General features: G+C 42.6%; 1 protein-coding gene across 8 annotated transcripts in view; it reads right to left on the bottom strand.

Moving 5' to 3' along the window:
• Nucleotides 1-1,762: 1,762 nt before the first annotated feature.
• The window catches only part of Herc2 (HECT and RLD domain containing E3 ubiquitin protein ligase 2), a 234,208-nt gene continuing 213,654 nt past the window's right edge, over nucleotides 1,763-22,316 (bottom strand). For 7 of the 8 annotated variants that reach the window (XM_063262444.1, XM_006229300.5, XM_006229304.5 and 4 more), the window contains 14 exons: nucleotides 20,583-20,760; nucleotides 19,961-20,122; nucleotides 18,083-18,174; nucleotides 17,569-17,708; nucleotides 13,893-14,080; nucleotides 13,131-13,328; nucleotides 10,880-10,963; nucleotides 7,165-7,306; nucleotides 6,791-6,985; nucleotides 5,905-6,017; nucleotides 5,171-5,361; nucleotides 4,384-4,489; nucleotides 3,886-4,098; nucleotides 1,763-2,698 (listed from right to left, as the gene is read on the bottom strand). In XM_063262444.1, the coding sequence (XP_063118514.1) occupies nucleotides 2,426-2,698; nucleotides 3,886-4,098; nucleotides 4,384-4,489; nucleotides 5,171-5,361; nucleotides 5,905-6,017; nucleotides 6,791-6,985; nucleotides 7,165-7,306; nucleotides 10,880-10,963; nucleotides 13,131-13,328; nucleotides 13,893-14,080; nucleotides 17,569-17,708; nucleotides 18,083-18,174; nucleotides 19,961-20,122; nucleotides 20,583-20,760 (2,275 nt within the window). In that variant the 3' untranslated portion in view covers nucleotides 1,763-2,425. The remainder of the gene's footprint in view (nucleotides 2,699-3,885; nucleotides 4,099-4,383; nucleotides 4,490-5,170; nucleotides 5,362-5,904; nucleotides 6,018-6,790; nucleotides 6,986-7,164; nucleotides 7,307-10,879; nucleotides 10,964-13,130; nucleotides 13,329-13,892; nucleotides 14,081-17,568; nucleotides 17,709-18,082; nucleotides 18,175-19,960; nucleotides 20,123-20,582; nucleotides 20,761-22,316) is intronic. The other variant, NM_001107520.1, reaches the window with a different exon arrangement.

Raw genomic sequence — 22,316 nt, 5'->3', positions numbered from 1 at the left:
AAACAATCTGGACAGCCCATTCCCATCAAGACTCACCTACAGAAGAGGGGTTAGAAATAATGTAAGAGCTGGAAGATGATGGTCTGTGATGTATGTCCTCAGGTTGAATACAACCATTGTCCTCAATTGGAGTAGCTGTAATTACCCTCCTGAGATGAAGACTATTAATATTCACTCACGGATACCTGGAGAGGGCTCAGAAGGCTCACAGTGCTGACAAGATTCTCATGCAGTCAGGCTCTGCCTTCTCTGAGGTTATAGAAGAGGTAAACCATTGACTGGGAAGAGGGAATCTTCAGGAATGTAGCTGCCTTTAAGTTGCCCAGGTGTGATTTGGTTGTCATTTTGACACATCTGGGAAGCGGAACCCTCAATGAGGAACTGCCTCCATCAGACTGACCTACGGGCATTTTCTTGATTGCTAATTGATGCAAGAGGGCCCGGTGCACTTCAAGCCAGAACCATCCCTAAGCAGGTGAAGGGCAGCGGAAAGTGAGCCTGAAAGCAGGGCTCAGCTTCCCTAGATGATGATCTGTAAGATGAGGTCAGACCTTTCCTCCCCAACTTGTTTTTGGTCACAGTAATTTATCGAGGCTCAGAAATTTAAGTAGAAGACCAGGAGATTCACACATTGCAACCCATGCTGTTAGAGCGGAGCTCTTCAGGGTTGTGGTTGGCTATAAAGCCCAGGGGAATTTCCAGTGATCTGTCTTTTGAACCAGGCATGCTTGCTCCTTGTCACTCCCATAAAGTCTACAGTTTACCAAACTGGACTGAGCAGAACCCTTTCTTTGGTCTACTGGTGTCTACCTGAGGTGAATGGAATTTTTAAAAATATCCCCGCAGGGAGTCATGAAAGGTAGTCAAGCTAACCTTTCACCCACAATCTTTCTGCCTCAGGCTTCCAAGTGCTCTAGCATTAAAGGCTAAATCTATCTTCTTCATGAAATTAGCTCCAGGTATTTTGTTATGATTAATAGAAAATAGATTACTCTGTAGAACCACGCTGCTTGTAAATTCAAGCAGATTGCAGGCTTTTGTGTATTCTAAATACATAATCTACTACTGCTTTTATTAGTAGTAAAACAACCAAGATGTATCAAATCAACCAATCTGCAATTCAAAACACTGGTGAAACCTCACAACACACATTATCAAGTGTGACTAAAGAGCTGGATCCTCCCAAATGGCCTGTCTTCACTACAGTAGGGTTTTCAGCACACATTTAGATCTACCAAAATGAACTGTGACTTCTTAAGTTGCATGAGGTTAAAAAGTTGGAAGAGTTAGTTGTCCTGTATCCTCTTGGACCAAAATGAAGCAGCTATGACTAAGAATCAAAGACAACTCAGTCTTAGTTTACAATTAATTTTTGCAAAAACTGCCTTCCAACATGAACTACAAATTTTTGACTCAATCAGGTACTAGATCTCAAGATCTACCATATTAAGGCCTGCCAGCCAGTTCTTCTATGCTATGCTCTAGTCTTCCATTTGCAGAGAACTTACCAGACACAGCAAATCCAACCCAATGGCAAATAGGGCCAAGGGTGCACCTGACCCATACAGTGGGGCCAGACATTGGGACTGGGCTTGAGGGCATCTTTAAAGTTAGAGAAAGGAGCTCTCAGGGTCCCTGGGCCTCCTCGGGTCCTGAGAGCAGCTATCTTAATAAGTGCCTCAGTGCTTTGTCACTGAGTATGGTTTGGTTGTAGCAGATCCATATGTGCTAGTCTAATTGGTTAAGAAAGCTCAGCCTACAATTTTGTGACACATGTTTTATTTATAGGGGATTAAAATTTTGGCATAAACATGACATAGACATTAAATACACTTTCCATGATAGAAATTATATTGTCCACCAAAATGCCTCAATCACATAATGCATATGTTAAAATGGTACACCTGGGAGGAGGGGGCCTGAATGGCATTTTTGTTTTCTGTTCTAAGTAACTTTTAAATGCACTGAAGAAATAATAATTTAATGTTCAAAAAGCTTTTAATAAACAAATTCAGAGTAAAATTAGTTGAAATATTTATAATATGATTTCATCATTACACAGTATTTTCAATATACAATCAAGATGACACTGCAAAGGAAAAAGAAGGAATCTATTGCACCCACAAGTAGAAAGGCTTTATTTTAGTGATGCTGTTCTGTGTCCATATAAACATTTACACTGTAGTAAACACTGGGTCCTATAGGTAATGCAGCATTATGGGGAAGAAGTGCCCCATGAGTTCCTCATGCACAGGCTCATCTTGCTGTTGTCCTACCACGCAGTGCTCTCAGACAGCCAGTTTCTCTCTCTTCCACACACTTCAAGGAGTGATATTCTTCATCGAGTACACTCGACATTTACAATTTACACAGCAGGACTCTTCCTGCTTGTTCAGCCACATCCCTTCCTGATGGTATTTCCATCTTAGTGTCCTGTCAAGTAGTCTTGTGTAGAGTCTGAAGCAAAAGAGTCAGCGTCCTCATTATCTGAGTCCTCACTGCTGTCATCGGCAGCTGGCTCTCCAGTGAGAGCTATGCGGGCATAGTCATCTGTGTCTATGGACTTGCAAAAGTGGATGGCATACTTGAGCTTTTCCTCAAGCACCTGCTTGCAGGAATACCTGGGCAACTTTAGCAGAAAGAAGCATGTGTAGGATTCTGGAAGGAAGTGATCAGGAGGGTTGTATTTATCTAAGACCTGTTGGTAAAGAATATTAATAAGAGTGTGGTGAGGATAAGTAAAACTCTGCATTATTTTACTGTGTTCACATCATTATTACAGAAACTATATATTTGGCTAGAAATAAAAGCATTAAGAAAATGTAGAATTGAACCAATTCTAGATATATATAAAAAAAAGTAACTCATCTCTAGGACCAGCAATAAGAGAAGCAAACCAATTTTACTGTGACCCCTGATATCACCAAGCAGTCACATGAAGGTAGGCAATGGGACAGACCAACCCATTATCTCCTACTGGTGTAGCTAAAGCCCTATCACCTAGCTGACATTAGTCTATGAATGGGGCATGAGACTGGCGTCCACTACTTGACCACCAGAGGACATTCTTTCTAAGAGCACTAACCAATAGTGATTGGCACCTACAGATCAAGATACTAGAAAGCCACAAACAAATCTTTACTGTTGTTTTAGAAAAACTGTTTGCTATCAAAGATGTTCCCGAAAGATGGATATTTTGATGACCGGGCACAGATGTGCCTCCAGGACTATTGCTACCGTGATCTCAGGACAGAGAAGATTGTTAGGTCTGGTTTTCCCTCCTCAGTGACCTTAAAAGGTAAACTGAGCTTGTTTAAATCACCAGACCATTGAGTTCTAAGACAAATTTATTCTCAAATATATGAACAATCTCATTCTTTTCTGTTAATAGCTAGCATATTTAGTGATCTACCCAATCCAACTAGAAAATCAAACAAATGCTTTATAAAATATGTGTATTCGGGGCTGGGGAGATGGCTTAGTGTTTAAAAGCACTGACTGCTCTTCTAGAGGTCCTGAGTTCAATCCCCAGCAACCACATGGTGGCTCACAACCATCCATAATGAGATCTGATGCCCTCTTCTAGTGTGTCTGAAGACAGTGATGGTATACTCATATAATTAATACATTAAGTAATTTAAAAAAGTATGTGTATTCAAAATACATGCTGGAGTTCACAATAGTATGTACTAGTTATGACATAGATACACTCTGCAAAAATAGGTTATAGTGTTCAAGGCCTTTAATTGTAAAATTCAAAGATTATAGGCCTAGGTATTTCCCATTTTCATTTGCGGAATCTATTTTCTCACTGCTCTGAAGCAGTACACAAGTTACTTCCACTGATGTCAATACAGAGCTCTGTGATCCTGGTGAGGAGCCTACCTGGATGACAAAGTCTCTGCCCCGGAAGTCAGCAATGGTCCTGGGCAGCCTTGTCCGGCCCCATACAAAGCGAAGAAAGAGGGAGCGTTCCGTGTTAGAGAAAGACTCCATCACCTCCCAGAACCACTGGACCAAGGATGCAGAAGGCTCAATCCCTTTATATGTTGCCACTGACTTTAAAAGATGCAGTGGGATGTCCGGGCTCCCACATACCTAGGAAAAACATCCTATTAGATCAGGCTCATACTTAAATCTTTTTTTTTTTTTTTTGGTCACTTCAATATACATCTAATCCTCTTTTTCCGTAATGAGATTCCTACAATCTCAGGAGAACATGTGTGCCCCTCTGAACCTCAGCACCCCGCGGGCAAACTGTGCTGTCATTTCATTCACTATCATAGTCCAGCCTTAGCTTTCCACATGGAAGGTTTAAGTAGAGACCACACGAGCGGGCTAGTGTATCAAGGCAGCTCTTGGCAGCACAGAGCAGCCACTTACCATTGTCTCCAATTCGTATCCAGTGAAAAGAGAGAGAAGAGGTACAGGCACAACTCGAGCCATCCCTTCCCGGACAGCAGCCACTTGTTCATCAAATTCATGGAGTCTTAAAAGAACAGAAACAAAAATAACCAAATCTTCCTTACACCTGTATCTACGTTTACTGGGCACTTTGTTCTGCTGGTACCAATCTTTACACATGAGTACTGCTACCACACACACCACAGGAGAGGATTGAGAGGATGGTTCTGGGCGATGTTCTTCATATACAACACTACTGGGATCTCGCCCAAACTGGTGTGCAGGACATAAACTCAATTAACTACAGTCACACGCACAATGCAAAGACTGTCAGAAGTCGGTGCTGGGTATGACAGTGCCAGTACCATACTTCACAGAGGCTATAATGTCAGGGTACAGTCATACTTGGCTCTGTGCAGGCTACTCTGTGTTGGCATGGCCCCAACTATATCCCTGTCTAAGGAGCTGACAAAGAAAAGTATAGAAGGGCACAAAGATCTGATATCCCTGTGGGGACTGTCCCCTAAATGAGAACATTATATTTACCTCATTATTTTACTGAAACCTAGAAATTTCAACTGGGAATAAGTACTGTGAAAACAAGCCAGAAAATAAAATTCATAACAAAGATTAGCAATAGTTGATGAAAAATGAGTACACTTTTATGTATGATACCTCTAAAAAAAAGTAAACACCCAAGTAACTGTAATCTGCTACTTTTGTTATTTATTAGGTCAAAGCAATAAAGAGACAGATGATCACAAACCTGTAGTTTATTGCCAGCCGGACATATTCTGCACGGTTGTCCAGGGTGATGTGCGTGTGCTTGGAGCTTAGCTGGATGTCCTGGCCACTGGCACTCGGCACAGTGAAGGGCAGGCTCATAGCCTCAAACTCCTCTGAAGTGGCTTCATTGTCACGAATGTACATAAGCCCAGGAATAAAATCTTTATCAACCTGTCAAAGAGAAACACAGTATACATGCTAAACCTGGGTTGTTCTCCTATCACAGAGCTCAGTCCAATCCAAGCACAGACAACCATATCTAACTTAATCTAAAGAAGAAGAAAAAGGGACTTCTGCGAGGAAGTACTTCACCCAAGGAGCTAAAGAAAGATCCAGAGAGTTCTTTAGTGTACTGTTTTACTGCTGAGAAAACAACTAAATGGTGGGTGACTGATACTCCCCTAAACCCTAAAGAGCATAAAAAGCACGTGGCTCAGGGATACCAGACTGTCTGCCCTATCACTGGACTGGTTCCTTCCTGGGATCCTGAGGTGTAGCCCAGCTCTGCACATGATAGTGATCTTCCTTATCTATCAGGCTACATCAGTTGCTTAGCAACACAAACCGCATATTATACCAACTCTCTCGGAGCCACACTTTTCTCTGCTCTAGGAAGTGGTCAGAGGCGAGCTGCTTTCATATACCCATGAGTGTACAACAGGTACCCAGAAAAGTCAAAGCCCCTTTATAAGACCCACAGCCCAGATCTATTACCTCGCTCAGGTCTGCAATGGTGAGGCTCATCCCAGCCAGCTGCTTCCAAACAGGCTCAGCAAGATTCAAACTCAGTGGGCTCCCGGTTCGGATGGCAATGCCCAATAACACCCCTGATTGTTCAAAACAGAAGGCCAGAACATACTTGGAATGGATGAAGAGTTGCTTCTTGCTTGTTCAAACATGCCTTGGAGTTATCAGCTCTACACTGAGGCCACAGACCTCTAAACCAGAACCACCCAAATGAGAGCTAGTCCCACCATGAAACATCAGGTTCTACTCAAAACTTACTTCCTTTTCTTCCTATAACACAAGTTGCTAACTCTCCTTATTCTTTTCATACACAGGATTAAACCACAGTATGCCAACTCTTGTCCCTTTGATGGGAAAGCAAAGAGATGGATCCCTCCAAGAAGGTGGATGTTCTGGTAATGGGTAGTGGTAGGGTAAGGAGCCCTGTGAGAGCACTCTGCACAGACTCAGACAATGAGTAACAGGCCTGCTGCCAATGCCATCTCTCTCCATGAGTTTCAGATAGGTTTAGAAAACAAACAGTATTTCAGATCCTCTGCATGTCAAAGAAAGCATATAGCATTGAACACACAGTCACTCCTGCCTAACTATAAATCCCTAAAGCTGTACAAAGAATGGTCATAACTTATGCTAGCTCACCACTACCAAGTCCTTAACACTGGGCACAAAATGAACCTTTTCTCCTCCACAATGCTGGTAAATGCATGAAAATCATTTTTTCATCGCCAATGTCTCAAAATCTAAACATAGGTATTTATAATGCCCACTGTTGTCGAGATAGACAAGAGCTGCTACACTAACTTAAGGGTGGTACCGGCCCTCCACAGCAGTATGACACACAACTGAGGCCCACCTAGGAATCGGAACATGCTGCAGTGCACTGGTGCCCGGGTGGCAGGGTTCAACAGGTAACAGTCTCTGTTGGCACCAGACTCATCCCTTCCATTGGGAGTCACAATCAGAAGGGGGGTGAGTCCGTTTTGTAGCTCCTCACAAATCTCTGCTATGGATTCACTGTAGCCACCCCCACAGTCATCCACGGATTCACCTGGAAGCAAAGGAGAATCAGTAACACATGGGCTACCCAAGAGCACCAGCAGAAACAGCACCAGGAAGGTGGCTACTCTCATCCTCTGCATATGATACTCATGTACTACTTGGCTTGCTACCCCCCATACCCCCTCTCCCAGGCAAGTAAGTTCTACAGATATGCACAGAAAGTCTCACCAACAAACTTGACTTTCCAGACTCGGTGAGGAAGGAGAAGGCTGTCAGGACTGAAGGAACTCATCTTAGCACACATCTGCCCAAAGACAGACTTGGTGCCATCGGGACCAGCTAAACCACCTTTGCTCCGGGAGCGTTTAACCTACAGAGGAAATGAGTGAAAAGCATAAGACATTGGGGCAGCAGAGAACACCATGGAAGCAGCTATAGAGAAGCCTGTATATAAGATCCTCAAAACTCCTCCCCTTCACTCAATACTCTGAGACCCTCTCTGCCGCTGGGGACTGGCCTGCTCTAACACCTCACACACATTTGAGTTCCTTCTAAGTTAACACCTGCGTGACTTCTGCCATAAGCAGGTCCCATAAGGAGGGGCAGTTACGTTCCTACCTCCAGCAAATAAAAGCAAATCCCTGGACAAAGAAACTGAGGGTTTTGCCTGATGGTCTCTGCACCTCACTTGTGGACTTTCCCAAAGCTCCAGTTCTGAGTCAGTAGCAAACTCTGTAGCTTCCTTGCCATAGAACCAATGTGCCAGCAACTGATGCACACAGAGCTCTACTACAAACACTGCACAAGACAGCAGTCTGCCTGTGGCATTTGAACAAACACACTTGCAAGCAATGATTATGCCACCATCACTATTCATGCAGGGCTGGAGGCAAGGTGGTGTTTATAACTGCCTAGTGTGGATTTTCATACTTGGCCCATCAATGACTACAACTCTAACTACCACTACTTCACTACACAGTCCTTGTGGACTGAGACGGGAATGCAGAACTTACACCTATACCAAGGTTTTAAAGGCCAAGACCAGATGTACTACTGTAGCCATGGTAACAGCCTCCCTTTATTCACTCTGCTGACCTGGGTGCAACTCCAGTGACTGCACTTGTCACCACTCACTCTCCACAAACTAACGCCGGGGAGATCAGACAAAACCTAATGCTGGTGTGGGTTTGGCTCCTCCTTCAGTTTCTAGCCTCAGCTGCTCGATGTACGAGGATGACAACATGCAAAGTCTAAGAAAAACTGTCCATGCGATCATAATTTTTTTTTTTCCATTTCTTTTTTTCAGAGCTGGGGACCAAACTCAGGGCCTTGTGCTTGCTAGGCAAGCACTCTACCACTGAGCTAAATCCCCAACCCCGTGATCATAATTTTATTGTATATTTTCCTCCAGTAAAATTTTACCATTTGTAGCCAACTTTCAGTAAATTCCAGGTCAAAGCTATAGTTCCCTAAAGAATGAACTTTTCTCTGTACCATACACTTAGCTGCATGTCTACAAAGGCTCTTCCCTTTAAACTGCACAGCAACCCTTAAAGGGATCTGTGATCCCCAGAGGAGACCAGCTCCCATGATGCTATGGATATAGCACTGCAGCTACCTCGGGGCAGCCATGGATAGCACTAACGACTGGAGCTCATCTGCCTGTGGTTTCTACAAAAAGTGAGCACCACATGGACACATTTAAAACTGACAGTAAATGAACTTACATATAGGTGGTACTTTTCCTGGACAACAGAAGCACAGGTGACTTTAGCTGATGTTAATATGAGTTTTCCTAATTTTCCCAAAATGAGCATGAGCTAATTCTGTAGTGAATGTAAGCCTGGAGTGGTAGTACTATATTCCCAGCACTTGGGGGGCTAATGTCTGAGGCCAGTTTGAGATATACAGCAAGACCCTGTCTCAACAACCTCCACCCTTCATTTAAAAAAAAAAAAGCTCAACCCCTCAACCAAAAAATCATGTTAAATGATTTTTATAGACACTAATTTTTCAGAATTCCCACTAACCAAACAGCACTATTTTCATAACAATAAAAACTCACCAGGGAGCTGAGCTGAGGTCCCACTCCTCCCTGAGAGCCTATTGATAGTTAATGGTTACTAGATGCAGAGGGTGCCACTCTCTTCAATAAAAGGGCCATTGATAACTAGTAAGCTGACCTATGATCCAGTAAATAACTGCAATGTGTGCTCATGCAAAAGTTTCACAAAATTAAATTCAGTAGGTCACACAAGTACCAAAGTCAGGAAAGTACATGGGGACTTGTAGGAAAGAAGCAGATTTCAGCAGCAGAGGCTGGGAGTGGGACATAAGAGAAAGTAATGGGTGGGGGGTTGACTAAAATTCATTATATAAAACAAAAGAAAAACCTCCCCAGGAAAATGAGCTATGTATTATGAATCTCTTTAGTCCCTTCCTGTGGGCAGTATTAATCCTTCCTGAGTTTCATGAAACTAGTGCAGAACACCATCACCATAGATGTCAACACCAGGACAGTGCGGCCAATCTGACTTAGTGCTGTCACCATGAATTCACCTTAGACTTATTAAGAATATGATCTGGTAGAAAACAATTCTATTCCAACATTTGTGGAGAGCATTCTACTCTTAAGATATAATACTACACTAACTGTAGGTTCTCATGCCCAAAGACTGTAGCTGATGGAGGTGCCCCAGATGTCAGTTTTCACTGCACACCATTCTGAGGATGTTTGTGTGTTTTTTCTCAATCTGTCAGGTTTTTTTCACACATATTGACCATTTTTAAACACAAAAGTAGGAACATAAAGACCAGCAGGAAACAGATATTACTGGAAATCTGCAAAGAAAAAAGCAAGCAGTAGCATGCCCACTGCAGGACTTTAGGCTCAAGCAGTCAGGGCCTCATTGATCCCTCCAGCCACAGACATCCCAGTAAGAGTCCTGGCTCCAAGGAGCCTGTAGGTCTGTCTAAGACAGGAACCTGACCCAGGAATGTACAGTTTTCCTTGTCTTGCAAACTTTAGGATGCTCGTCATCCAAGGTGGGGAAATAAAAGCTTTTTTATAGACCCAATTAAACAGCCCATTTATTTGTGGAACTAGAGGACCAAATTACAAGCTAGCACTAGATACCGTGACGTTCATCACTAGAGACACCAGTACTACCAATGTGGTCACATGTGCTGTCCAACAAAGGACAAGAGTTTGATCTCTTAATCCAAAATGCCCCCAAGTACAATTCAGAAAAAATTCTCGTCATGTAATCACCATCAGGATAAAAATCATGTGTTAATACAAAGGTTCAGTAACAAAGAATTTGTTCTTCATGGCTCTCTATTTCTGATCTGAGAGGCGAGGCTAATTTCATTTGCGTATTAAATGTCAAATGCCATGCACTATCATAATCACTGACTGGGATTCCTCTGGATTTTAATTAAAAATTTCAAAGAATAAGTTTATGTGTACTTAGAAGCAGTGTTAATTCAGAAATGGCCTGACTTCTCTTCTTTTTCATGAGACAATGTTAGCAATACTGGCTTATTAAACTAGAAAACTCTCAGTCAGGAGGTTATAAAAGGCTCACAGGAACGTAAACTGTTACACGTAAAAAAATGCAGCAATTTACAAGAGTGACTTAGCTTTATGTATAACAAATACACAAAGGCCACATAGAAGAGTGGCTATTATCACCTTGTGGGGAAAATATTGCTGCTTCTCCCTTTACCTTTTTAAAATTTCTCTTTGTCTGTGCTTTTGGGGTATGCCAAGTAGATCCTTTTTATTTTCATACAAAGGGCCCCTAAAGCCTCTGCATCACAGAGCAGTGCACACAGAAAGCCTGCTCCATAAGCCCATGAGTGCTGCCATCCCTCAAGACTGCAGGCACTCACTTGTACCCTGAAAGTATCACTTGTACAACTGTCAGATGGAGAGAGCTACCTGGATGCGGTTCAGCTCCACCACAGGCCCATGCTGACGATCTCGCACCATAGTTGCTTGTACTACCTTTCTGAAAGCTGCTTCCTAAAACATAAAAAACAAACAGAGTTTAGGGTCGAAATAGAAATCATCGTGTCTGAGAACCATGCCTCTATTTCTGAAAGTCAGACTTCCCTGAGAACAGAAAATGGCTCCTTTTTAAGTAGCTTAGCAAGCGATGTAGACAACTAGAAAGCTTACAAGCATGACTGACAGCTGAGCAAGTCCCTCAGGAAGAACAGACCAGAGGGCTGAGGCATGGCAAATGCCTGCTCCAACTCTAGAAGACTGAGGATTCCCTGCCAAACTACATCTCAATAGCAACAGGGTCTGATGTTCAAACTCTTAACTGCACCACAGAGCAGCTGCTGAGTCAAGGATCTCATGGATCCAGCCAGACCTGGGGTAGAGAACACACTGTAAGCATACACTGAAAGATGCCAGGGTGAAGATAGCCAGGAGAGTGTTGGCATGACAGTAAGACTCTGGGCATCATCCAGGAAGGGACACTTGAGAGGCATTCAAAAGAAACAGGTCTTAGGCCTCTTTGCTCAGGGGGTACCAGTGCCTTCTTTTCAGAGCTAGGGAGGAGAGACCTGCAGAAACACAAAGGCCTCCTATAGATCCTAAGTCCCTCTCCCAGATCAGACTCTAGAGAATGCAACCCCAGATTGCAGAAGTGCAACGTTAAACAACCCAGGAAGCACTAAAGGTAGAAGGAGATTTAAGTTTACTGGTAGAAAAGTATCTACCATCACAGCCCATGCACAGCCCCACCTCTACTTGCCTTCTTGCATGCCGCACTCCTCCCTCAGAGTGTTTCCCTACTCTGAATCGCTGGTTGCCCAGCTCTCCTCTAGTGATAACTGTTGGAATGGCTTTGTTTTGTTTATTTTTTAAAAAAGGGTCTTATAAAGGGTCTTCTACACTAGCTATGAATTCATTATGTAATCTAGGATGGTCTCATATTCACAATTCTCTTGCCTCCACCTTCCAAATACACATCAATTCCTCACTGCTACTCTGAATCAGGGGCACTGTCTCCTCTAACACCCACTCAGAGACTGTCAATCAGAGCAGCTCAGAGCCCTTCAGACACTCACTATGCCGCCCTCGACTGTTACTGCCTCAGTGTAGGCACTCCACCACCACTGTCTATCATGTTGCCCCATGATTAACTTAGTGGAAGCCCATCCTAGAGGCTCTTGCAGCCTGTAGGAGATGCACTCACATTACCTCAGGCAGGACTGCAACCTGTCTGTATGTTCTTCCCTCTCTTTGCTGCCTACTGTCCTCTCTTCTTTGAAGGGGAAGACAAAGTGAAGATGACAGAATTAACATTGCCACTTTTTAATTACTGGAAAACTAGCTGAAATGAGGTTTCTTCTTGCATCTATTATCAGAGAGAACATCTCTTGGATACTATCTTTATTGCTCAGCACCCTCAGGCACAATGGACATAAAATACATACAGGCCTCCTGTTCAGTACAACAAAACCCACCCTAAAAGAGAATAACCATTTGGACATCACTCTAAAACAACTAAATTTTATTTTATCAATAAGACTAGGCTGTACTGCTTGATAACAATATATATCAAAGAATCACAGACCTTCTAGGTGGAGAGATCTTTAACTCATCTTCTGTGCTCCCACACCTGCTATGAAATGCTGAGTCCCCTCTAAGATCACATTAGGCTTCCAACCAGAAATTCAATAGCTTGATCTTTTACTTTCCAGCCAGGAAAGTTCTGGTTAATAAAAAAGTCAATGGGTCAAAACCCATCCTGTGCCAAAATTCCCGAGTCTGTTTACTTCCTGCCCCTGTTTAATCCTTTCTCAGCAAGAAATCTCCACGTACATGAATGGCACAGAGCTTCTCTCTAAGCTCCCAACCTTCTGCTGGGCATACATAGGAGAAGAAATTATCTAAGAACCTTTCCCTCCTGTGTCAGTGGAACTGACCAAAAACATTCAAGGTCAGGCAGGCAGAGAAAAACATGTGCTCAAGGCTTGGCTTCATGGCTGTTTTGTTTTGTTTTTTAATGAACATGTTCTAGTACTTAGAAATAACTTACATGTAGTAGACACTCAAGGACCGCTTGCTGAATGAAAAAAAAGTCTCTATCTACAGCCCCAGAATAAGGATCTTTGTTGAGTAAAGGTTTACTGGTGGCTACAGTGATCCTGTTCTACACACTGCTACAAAATACCTTTCCCTGAGATATTAAGATCCCTCGAAGTGTGTCAAACCCAACTGAAGGCCCAAGTCCAGTTTCATCAAGAGAGCCCTCTAGGTCAAACATGGGGATGCAGGGACAAAAGAGCTCTGAGATGTGATGCAGCAGCAGCAGTCGGTTCCGTAGAGCAATGATGGGGATCTCCTGTAAATGGTTGTACTCCATGGGTACCTGAAACATCACAGTTTCACTGAGTCCACTAAGTGGCAAAGCACAGAAAGCCAAAAAACAGCACTATGAATTCTGAGATTAGTCTGTAAAATTCATCATGCTCTTTCTAGTTAGTTTGATCATTTAAGATAAATAAACATCAAAGAATATCACAAACATTAGCTTGTAGAAATATGTTTACCTAGAAACATGTAGACTACATATACAATCAATTATTTTATATAGTTACAAAATATAAAGAAGGCAACACATTGTTGGACAAATGATGTTGGTTGGTACAAGTATTTTTCTCTATCTGTGTTGGTTTTTTTTTTGCTGTGCCGGGGACTGAACTCAGGACTTCAAGTATGCTAAGCAAGTAAGCATTCTATCATTGAGTTATGCCCCAGCTCAATATTACAGTTCTTAATAGCACTATTTCATGATATTATAACTGAACTGTTATCAATGAAACACTTCTGTAAATATATAACGAAAAACTGAGCCATCTGTAGCTGTACCTGCATGATAGTTAGCTGGCACAATGTGCCCCAATTCTAGCACACCTACCCAGCTAGCACTGACCTGTGCAGGAAGCTTGCCGGCACTCGCTGGCTTGCTGGTTGACCAGGCAAGGGTGTGCGCAGAACCACAGGCCACACGGTTGACCTTCTTACCCTGAAGGGCAGCTACCAATCGTGGTCTCTGAATAGCATTTGTTGTTCCATCTCCTAGCTGCCCCTCATCATTGTCACCCCATGTGTAAACTTCACCTAAACAAAGTAAATTTAAAGAACGTAGGTTACAGGAGCAGTGAATGCACAGTTTCAGCGGTTTCCCATCACAATAGCAGTACTTACTACCTTTCTGTTTTGTCTTAGTGCTCACCTCACTAAGCACCAGCTTCTAGATGTCAACACACACTAATCATGTATCTAAAGAGGCCTCTCTACAATGGCTGTCAGTCAAAACTCTAGTCTGGTCTGGTTTATTAGTTCTTTGGACCAGGTATGTAACAGCAGCATTTCTCCAACAGAACAAGTAAGATGAAACCTAGGGAAATATTCCTAACAACCTAGATAGCTCCTGAATGCTAGACAGACTAAGAAAAGTCAGTCTTTAAGATGAACAAATCCATACATTCTAAAGAATGTACCCTTCCCTAGTTATTCATCATCTAGGCATAGGTGTCATCACTCATAAAATTCATTATATTTTCTGGGCCCATGCTGGACCTCAACTGTAAAGTACCAATATAATAAAAAAAAAAAATGGTCTAAATGAAAGGTCATGTGTTGAGTAGACCAGATACAAGGCTTTTGCTCTTTGGCAACATCAAATGCAATCTCCTCAGGGTGGATCATTCAGTCTCTAAGTGTCATTTTCTCAAATAAGATGGCTGTGTGATCAAGAGCAATATGCTATGTCTTGCCTCTTCCTGCTCTCTAAGAATTCAGTTATAAAGTCATAGGGTGAGTACCTGAGCATGAGTACTCAGAAGATGTCTCTGTAAAAGCGCACACAGATAGGGGAGGTATTGAGGTTGAAAAAAGGAAGCTTTCCCACTGGGAGAACCCATTGCATCTACTGTGTGGCTGTGTGGCAGCCTATGACAAGGCAAGAGCCCACAGAGGGGAGGACAAAAAGAATTGTAGGGTAATGAAGAGTGTCTAAACTATTATAGAAAACTGCAAGGATCTGGGTTTATCTCTAAAAGAGAAAGGAGTTATACATGTGGAAAGTGAATAAACCAGAATGAACCCTGGGTCCTGAATGGAACTGATGCTGTGTGTGTAAATGCAATCTTCAACCACAGACAGAAAGTGCAAGTATGTGTGCTCTTAACATACATGTTTCCTGGCTCCAATCAATAAGGCAGCCTAGACAACATGGATCCCTATTTCAATGATCATAATCATTACCTGGATCTTTTACATGTTGTTCTCTAAAGGAACAAGAGTTCCTAAGGAAATAGCCAAATGCAAGCTCCAAAACGTAAAAGATGGAGTGGACCAGCTTTTGTCCCAAGAAGCATATATTAGTAATGAGCCACATAAGGAGATAAAACCAGCCAAACAGGACATAGTTTGAACATCAATATAACTAAAAGCATTTAATGGAATCCAGGCTTATCACTAAAAGAGAAAGGAGTTGTAAATGTAGACAGAGAAAAGGCCAGAATGAAATATGCCTGGTATTGAACTATGTCACGAAGCCATGGGTTCCACACAGACACAACTAAATGAGTCAACTCTCAGTACCACCCATGAAAAATGAAAACAAATAAATTAGCTAAGAAAATACTGGATGAGAAAAGGGACATTCGAGTAGATTTTTTTTCTTGCAAATACTTAGTAAATACAAAATATTTCCACAGTGGAAAGCCCTGGCAGACATAAACTTAAGCAAGTAGTTGGTGTTATTAACATGAGTGATGGGACAAAACAAAAGAAACCAGAAAGTTACTTGAAAGGAAGACTTAAGAACAAAAGCAGAGAGCCACTTTCCAGATTCCCAGGCCCTGTCTTTTTGTTATTTAGAAATCTGAATTTTCTCTCCAGACCCCTAGACCCTCTATCCACTCCACTCTGGGCTCTGGTACCCAGTGTCCAATATCTAGGCACCCTAGCCTTGGTATCTCAGGGCTTGGATCACAGATATCCTGGGTTTAAAGCACCTGGGTTGAGCTTCCTGCAGGTGTCAGCCCCCTGGGTACCCTCAAGCATTCCCAGAGCCAAAGACACCAAAGTCCTAACCTGAAGAACTCCTGGATCCAAAATGTCAAGCCTCCTCCATCCAAAAAATCTAACCCAGGACTCTCAACTCTCATCTTTTGGGAATCCAACACTATAAGGAAAAATAAAGTAGCCTCAGAGCACAGAACAACACTCTGACCTTGAAGAGCCTGTGGACATGCAACTCCAAGGCCCCCTTCAAAGGTTCAGCCTCAGTTCTCTAGGAACTCCCTAATTGCAGCTCAGCTTAACTGCTGATCATCCAAAGACTGACTCCAAGGTGTAGTGACTGTGGATGCTATTACAAATAGGTGGCCCAGCACTGGGCTCAAGAAAGAACAACAGTGCATTAGTAGGGTGGTTGTGTCAGTTACCAGAGCCAGGTATACCACTGCATTCATGCCCAACTGCTGGTGCTGCTCAAGTGGTGCTGGTGGTCTTGGTGGCAGATGGTGCTGAAGCAACATGGACAGCCATCTCCTTATCCCTCAGTGTGCTCTGGCTTGATCACCTTCACCTTCCCCAACCTTCTTCAAAGAGCCACTGCTGTACCTGCTGATCATCTGGTTTGTATCCTGATTGGAGGTACCACTAGCCTGGACATGAGAACCTTGCGTGCATGGGTGCTGCTTTTTCTGTATGTACTCAGAGTGGTCTTATCTCTGGTACTGCTGCTGGGCACCCTTACCACCACCAAAGGCTGGGTTGGAGACACCAGAAGGTGCAGGATTCTTTCCTAGATCTTGTGAGGCACATTTCCTCCTCCAATCTGGTGCTTGCTGCATTCTACTCTTAGGCTACCTCATCTGAGATAGCCACAGATCAATATCTATAGTACAGCAAGCTGCCACCTGTTTACAAAGAGAGATCAATGCAATCAGATTCCAGCTGGGATGTGGGCATTCTGGACTTGGTACTATTTGCATCTTTGATGCAGCTCTGAGGAAGCTGGGGCTTGATGGCAAACTGCTCATTCCTTTCTTTGAAGCTTTCAATGATGCTGCCATGGTTCTGGTCTCCTAGATTATGTGGTAGCCACTCCATGGGCATTTTGTTCCTTGTGCCAGCAAGACTGTGGAGAAATACATTTGCCAATTCTTCATTCGCCTCAGTGTTCTAAACTGCCTGCTGGGCCACAACATCCACAGGTATGATGGCTACAGACTACAGTAAGAGTCTTCATTGCGGTGGACAATGTTCACCTGGTACAACCTAAGTTGCAGACCCTCGCAGAAACCAGGTTATCAGCACAGACTACACTATACAAACAGTTCAGGAACTCAGCCCCACTTATCATCAGAGGAAGGACGGAGTCCTATCAGGATAGAGTTCCCAGATGCCAAGGACTGACCCACAGGATGCCTTTCTGCATAGCCACACAACACAACATAATCATGACAGTAACACAAAGGACTGAAAAGGAGGGGGTCAAACCCTACCCTCAGTCTCTAAATCTACAATTCGAATTATGTGCGATAACCTCAGAGTTCCAGGCCTCAGCTCTGTAATGTTAGGCATGAACCTACCATCCTCTGTGCAGCACACACAGTGCAGGGAGCCAGTAGCGATAGCAATGACTTTCTTCCCCTGAAGTCCTTGAACCTGCCGTGGTCTCCGAACGTGGTCATCGGATCCATGGCCCAGTCGGTGATAATCACCTTTACCCCTGCATTAAAGGAAAGCATACAACTTATTGAGCTATGGTCATCTGTATTCCGCCCTGCTACCCACCATTCAGCTACCCTCGTGGTGTACGCTCTGTACTCCAGCACCCAAATCACAGCCTATCACAGAAGTTAACAAGACGGCATGAAAATAGTTTCAACGGTTGTAGTGCTCAGAGAACTTGCTGTTCTTCTAGCAGACCCCTAACATGATAAATCACTATCATGTCTAAATCAAGTTCCAAGGGGACATAACGCCTTTTCTTGCATCTGTGGGCACTAGGCATGCATGTGTCCAGACATAAACGCAGGCAAAATGCCCAAACAAAATTAAAAATTTAAAATATGGTTTTAGTGGTATTACATTTTGACATACCATGTATAAACAGCTCCAGACTTGGTAAGGGCGACAGAAAACTGAGATCCACATTCCACTTTAACTACTCCAAGGCCAGTGAGAGAATCAATCTAGAAAGGAAAAAGGCTCAGTCAGACAGACTCCATCAAGGTCACTGTTGACTGCTGCAATCACACTGAGACTTAACCACATCTAGTAAGCACTCTGAAAATCTGTACTCACATACAATATTTAATACAATATTAACATCTAACCTAACCAAAGTAACTTCAGGAAGGAAGAAGAAATGTGATAGAGTAAGGACCAGGACATGTCACCAGGTGAAGTCTGAAGTCTGTCTTCTCTCCTGAGACTGACATGATAGAGCCAGTTTCCAATGAGTCTGTGTTTTTCCTCATCTACTTCTAGCACTACCAGACCCCAAGACTGAAGACAGCAGGAGGGAAATGGCCAGGGGTGCTGGAGTCCTGATCCTCTGACCAGGTCAGCTTAATTAACAGGCCCTTGGTTGGTAATCTCATGGCCTGCTTTGACCCCATGAACACCCAGTGTCTACCCTCCACATCCCATATGCAGGATCCTGTCAGGCCTCACGTATCTGTTCACTGCTTCTCCTCACCCAGCAAACTTTGCTACATGTGGTGTCTGTGTGTGCCTTCATACTTAATTTGCCATTAAAATTAACTAAAATCTCATTCTCTTAACTAGTCTGTCTGGAACTCTTGCCCTGTCACAGTGCCATCAATAATATCCTCCTCCAGGTGTTCCCATGTTCAACATCTTAACATTCAAATGTAAAAAAGCCTTCCTTAGTTAATCAAGTCAAAGGCAAATCATTTTCCTTCATAACAGTGGAAATCCTAAACTTATAACAAGGTTATAATATACCTGTACTGAAAAAGGGGAAAGGCTACAAGTGACAGAAATGGGTGCAACCCTGAGATAAATATTGAGTGAAGGAGTCGATTTTAATTTGATTTTTTTCTTTTAGAGTCTCATTATATAACCCAAGCTAAGCCTTGAATTTACAACCTGGAATACTGTGATTATGGCATATACTGCTATGCCTCACTGTGAATTTTCATTTTAAAACTTAAACTGACTTAGACTAAGAGTCATTCTGGAATCAATAGCAATTGCACTGAGAAGCACAACTCCAAAACAAAAGCTATGTGGTTGGACCTAGGTCCCTCATATGAAGGGCCCCTGGTATGAACCAGCTGGTCTGATTCTGCCCCAGATGCCTGTGTTCCGAGACTCTGTTCCACATCTGTACAGTAAGAAAGACACTGAGCATACATACACAAGTCCTAATCTTCTTTCATAGTACCCTAACTGTACAACATCACCATATTCACATACTGCAGGGCACAGAGAAAATGATATAACACACTGATCTAATATTATCTAGTCACTTTGCTCCCCTCAATCTCGATAGCCACCTACGAAAGACAGTCAAATCACCTGACAGCTTTAAGAAATTGCCGAGTCACCATAGCACAGGTAGACCCCTAACTTAAGCCTATGAAACTGGCAACACATGGCAGCCTCTTTGCCTGAGATGTATCAAATCCACTAGAAGAAGCAAGCTCTAGTCTATATCCTACATTAGATGACATGGACCCTATTTACCACTGTAAACTCAAGTAAGTGGGCTTGTGTCAGCTCTGTATGTCAAGTAGATATACACACTAAACAAAACCACAGGCTCTTTGGAACACACCTGGATTAGAAGCCTTTTCCAAGGGAACACAAACAGCACCTAAGGTATCCAAATGTCCTGGCCCCTTTGATCACTTTTTACTCCGGGGTACTGCCTACAATGAACAGAGTGCTCCTAAGAAGCACACTGAAGGGAAAGAAACTGGAGAGCTGGGATGCACAGGTCTAAAGTACCTTCATGGGCACTTTGCAACCATCACTGCCTCCTCTGCCAAGCTTGCCATAGTCTCCATCTCCCCAGGACCAGACGGTATCATCATCAGTGAGGCACAGTGTCTGGGCATCACCACTGCCACACGCAATGTCTATGACACGATGGCCCTGTAACGCTTCCACCTTCAAAAAATAGAAACGCAGGGTTCAGCTGACAGTAAAATTATGATCACAAAAAAAAAGGCTTTATAATAATAGTGGTACTACTTTATGAATGCTTAAGACTTTACAAAGAAAAATTTAATAATTAAGGAAGAAATGCATTCCTCTATATATGACCAACATAAAGTTATATTTATATGAAGAATATAAATCTGAACTGTAAGGAAGCAGGCATCAAAGTCACAGTGAGCCAACTATGCACCACCATGAAGACTGATCATTCTCTCCTTTACAAGGAGTATATATGTACCAGAACAACTTAGTTCCATCTATAAAAAAACATATAGTGAACTTATGACCAGTGACTGTAAAATGAAAAGAACATAACACCAAAGACAAACTGTTCCTATCCCATGTCAACACTACAGCAAGAGCAGACATTTGAGCCTGGACTGGGCATTTAAACCCAGTACCTTCTCACCAGTTTTGGCTTTAACTGGTCCTCACTGTCACTGTGCCCCAGGCGGCCATATCGGCCTTTGCCCCATGTGTAGAGGTCTCCAGCTGCTGTGACACAGGCACTATGGGCTCCACCAGCAGCAACATCAACCACTTCAATTCCTCTCAGGGACTCAATGACACGAGGGCGGTCACATGGACTGCAAAAAAAATACAACAAATATTACTAAAATATATTTTTATTCTTACATATTTTTAAACACTTGTTTAAATTTAAACATTTCTGTTTGCTACTTATTTTTTCAATGTGTGTCTCTAAATATTCTCTCTTAGTCAAGTGGTTATAAAGTCAATAAGGAAGAACCATTTAAACCTGAAATCAGAATTTAATGATTTCTAACCAGACCCATAATATGTTTTTGCAAGCCTATGAGCCAGTGAATATTTTGTGTATAGGTAGGTAGGTCCGTGTGTGCGTGTGCGTGTGCGTGTGCGTGTGTGTGTGTGTGCGCGCTGCTTGGCTCTTACATGGTCTGCTCAATATGCTATATGTCTATGTGTTCTTTCTATATTGACTCAATTTCTTTCTAGTGTGGACCCAATTTTAAGAATTCTGGCATAAATGCCATTTGATCATATGTATTATTCTTTTGTATAATGTTGGATTTGATTTCTTAAGATTTTAAGAATTCTGAGTCTTGTTTTGATAAAGGTAAAGTTGTCTTAAAAAATAATGAGTTTGGGTATAAGACTAGCTTGGTGGTTGAAAATCTGCTCAATATCCTAAAGGCCTCCAAACAAAACAAACAAACAAACAAACAATCCAAAATGGTTTAGTGATACACACCTGTAATGCCAGGAAGCTAGGCAGGAAGATCATAGGTTTGAGGCCAGTCTGAGCAATTTTAAATAGCAAAATCCTGTCCCCAAAAGAAAAAAAACAAAAAAAAACAAACAAACAAAAAAAAAAAAAAAACAGGGAGAATTCTCCTTTCTTTCGAATGTTCTGAAAAATTAGGTTACATTACATCAGAAATCACCAGCCATTTGGTTTGGGAGATATGATTTCGAAAAATGAGTTTTTTGAGTCTGTGGGTTGTTGGGTTTTTGCTTGTTTTTGCGTTTTTCCAATTCTCCTTAAAAGTCATCTTTGTTGCTTTAAAGCTGTTCACTAAATAATCTGTGATTTCTGCTGTTTCAAACAGGGCCCCAGCATGCAGTCCTCAAGTGCCTGGAGTGTACTTTGCAGCCCACAGGGGAGCCTGGCTAATCATGTGACCTCTATCCTGCCTCAGCCAAGTACCTTGATTATAGGAAAACATAATCACAGTTGGTTGCTACCTCTAGGGGTTTTTTGTTTGTTTGTTTGTTTGTTTACTCTTTTTTGTGGTGGTTGTTTTTACATTTTAATTTTTTTTTTCCGGAGCTGAGGACTGAACCCAGGGCCTTGCGCTTGCTAGGCAAGCGCTCTACCAGAGCTAAATCCCCAACCCATTACGTTTTAATTTTAAAGAGTGATTTTATTTTGGTGATCCAGGAGACCACCAGGCCCTAAGGTAAGCTAGGAAGATGGCTTAACCACTAAGCTACATCCTCAGCTTTACTTTGTGATCTTTTGACACCTGCAAACGATGCATGAAAATACTTCATCTCCTAAATTCCTGTGAACTGAAATCTCTTTACCATCAGTCTTGACAGAAGCTTATCTAACTGCATTTATATCCAAGAACCAGTCTTCCTCTCTATTTTCCTACTA

This window comes from Rattus norvegicus, chromosome 1 (genome assembly GCF_036323735.1).
Source record: "Rattus norvegicus strain BN/NHsdMcwi chromosome 1, GRCr8, whole genome shotgun sequence".
In the NCBI taxonomy this organism is placed as follows: domain Eukaryota; kingdom Metazoa; phylum Chordata; class Mammalia; order Rodentia; family Muridae; genus Rattus; species Rattus norvegicus.
This window is presented reverse-complemented; position numbering and strand designations above follow the sequence as displayed.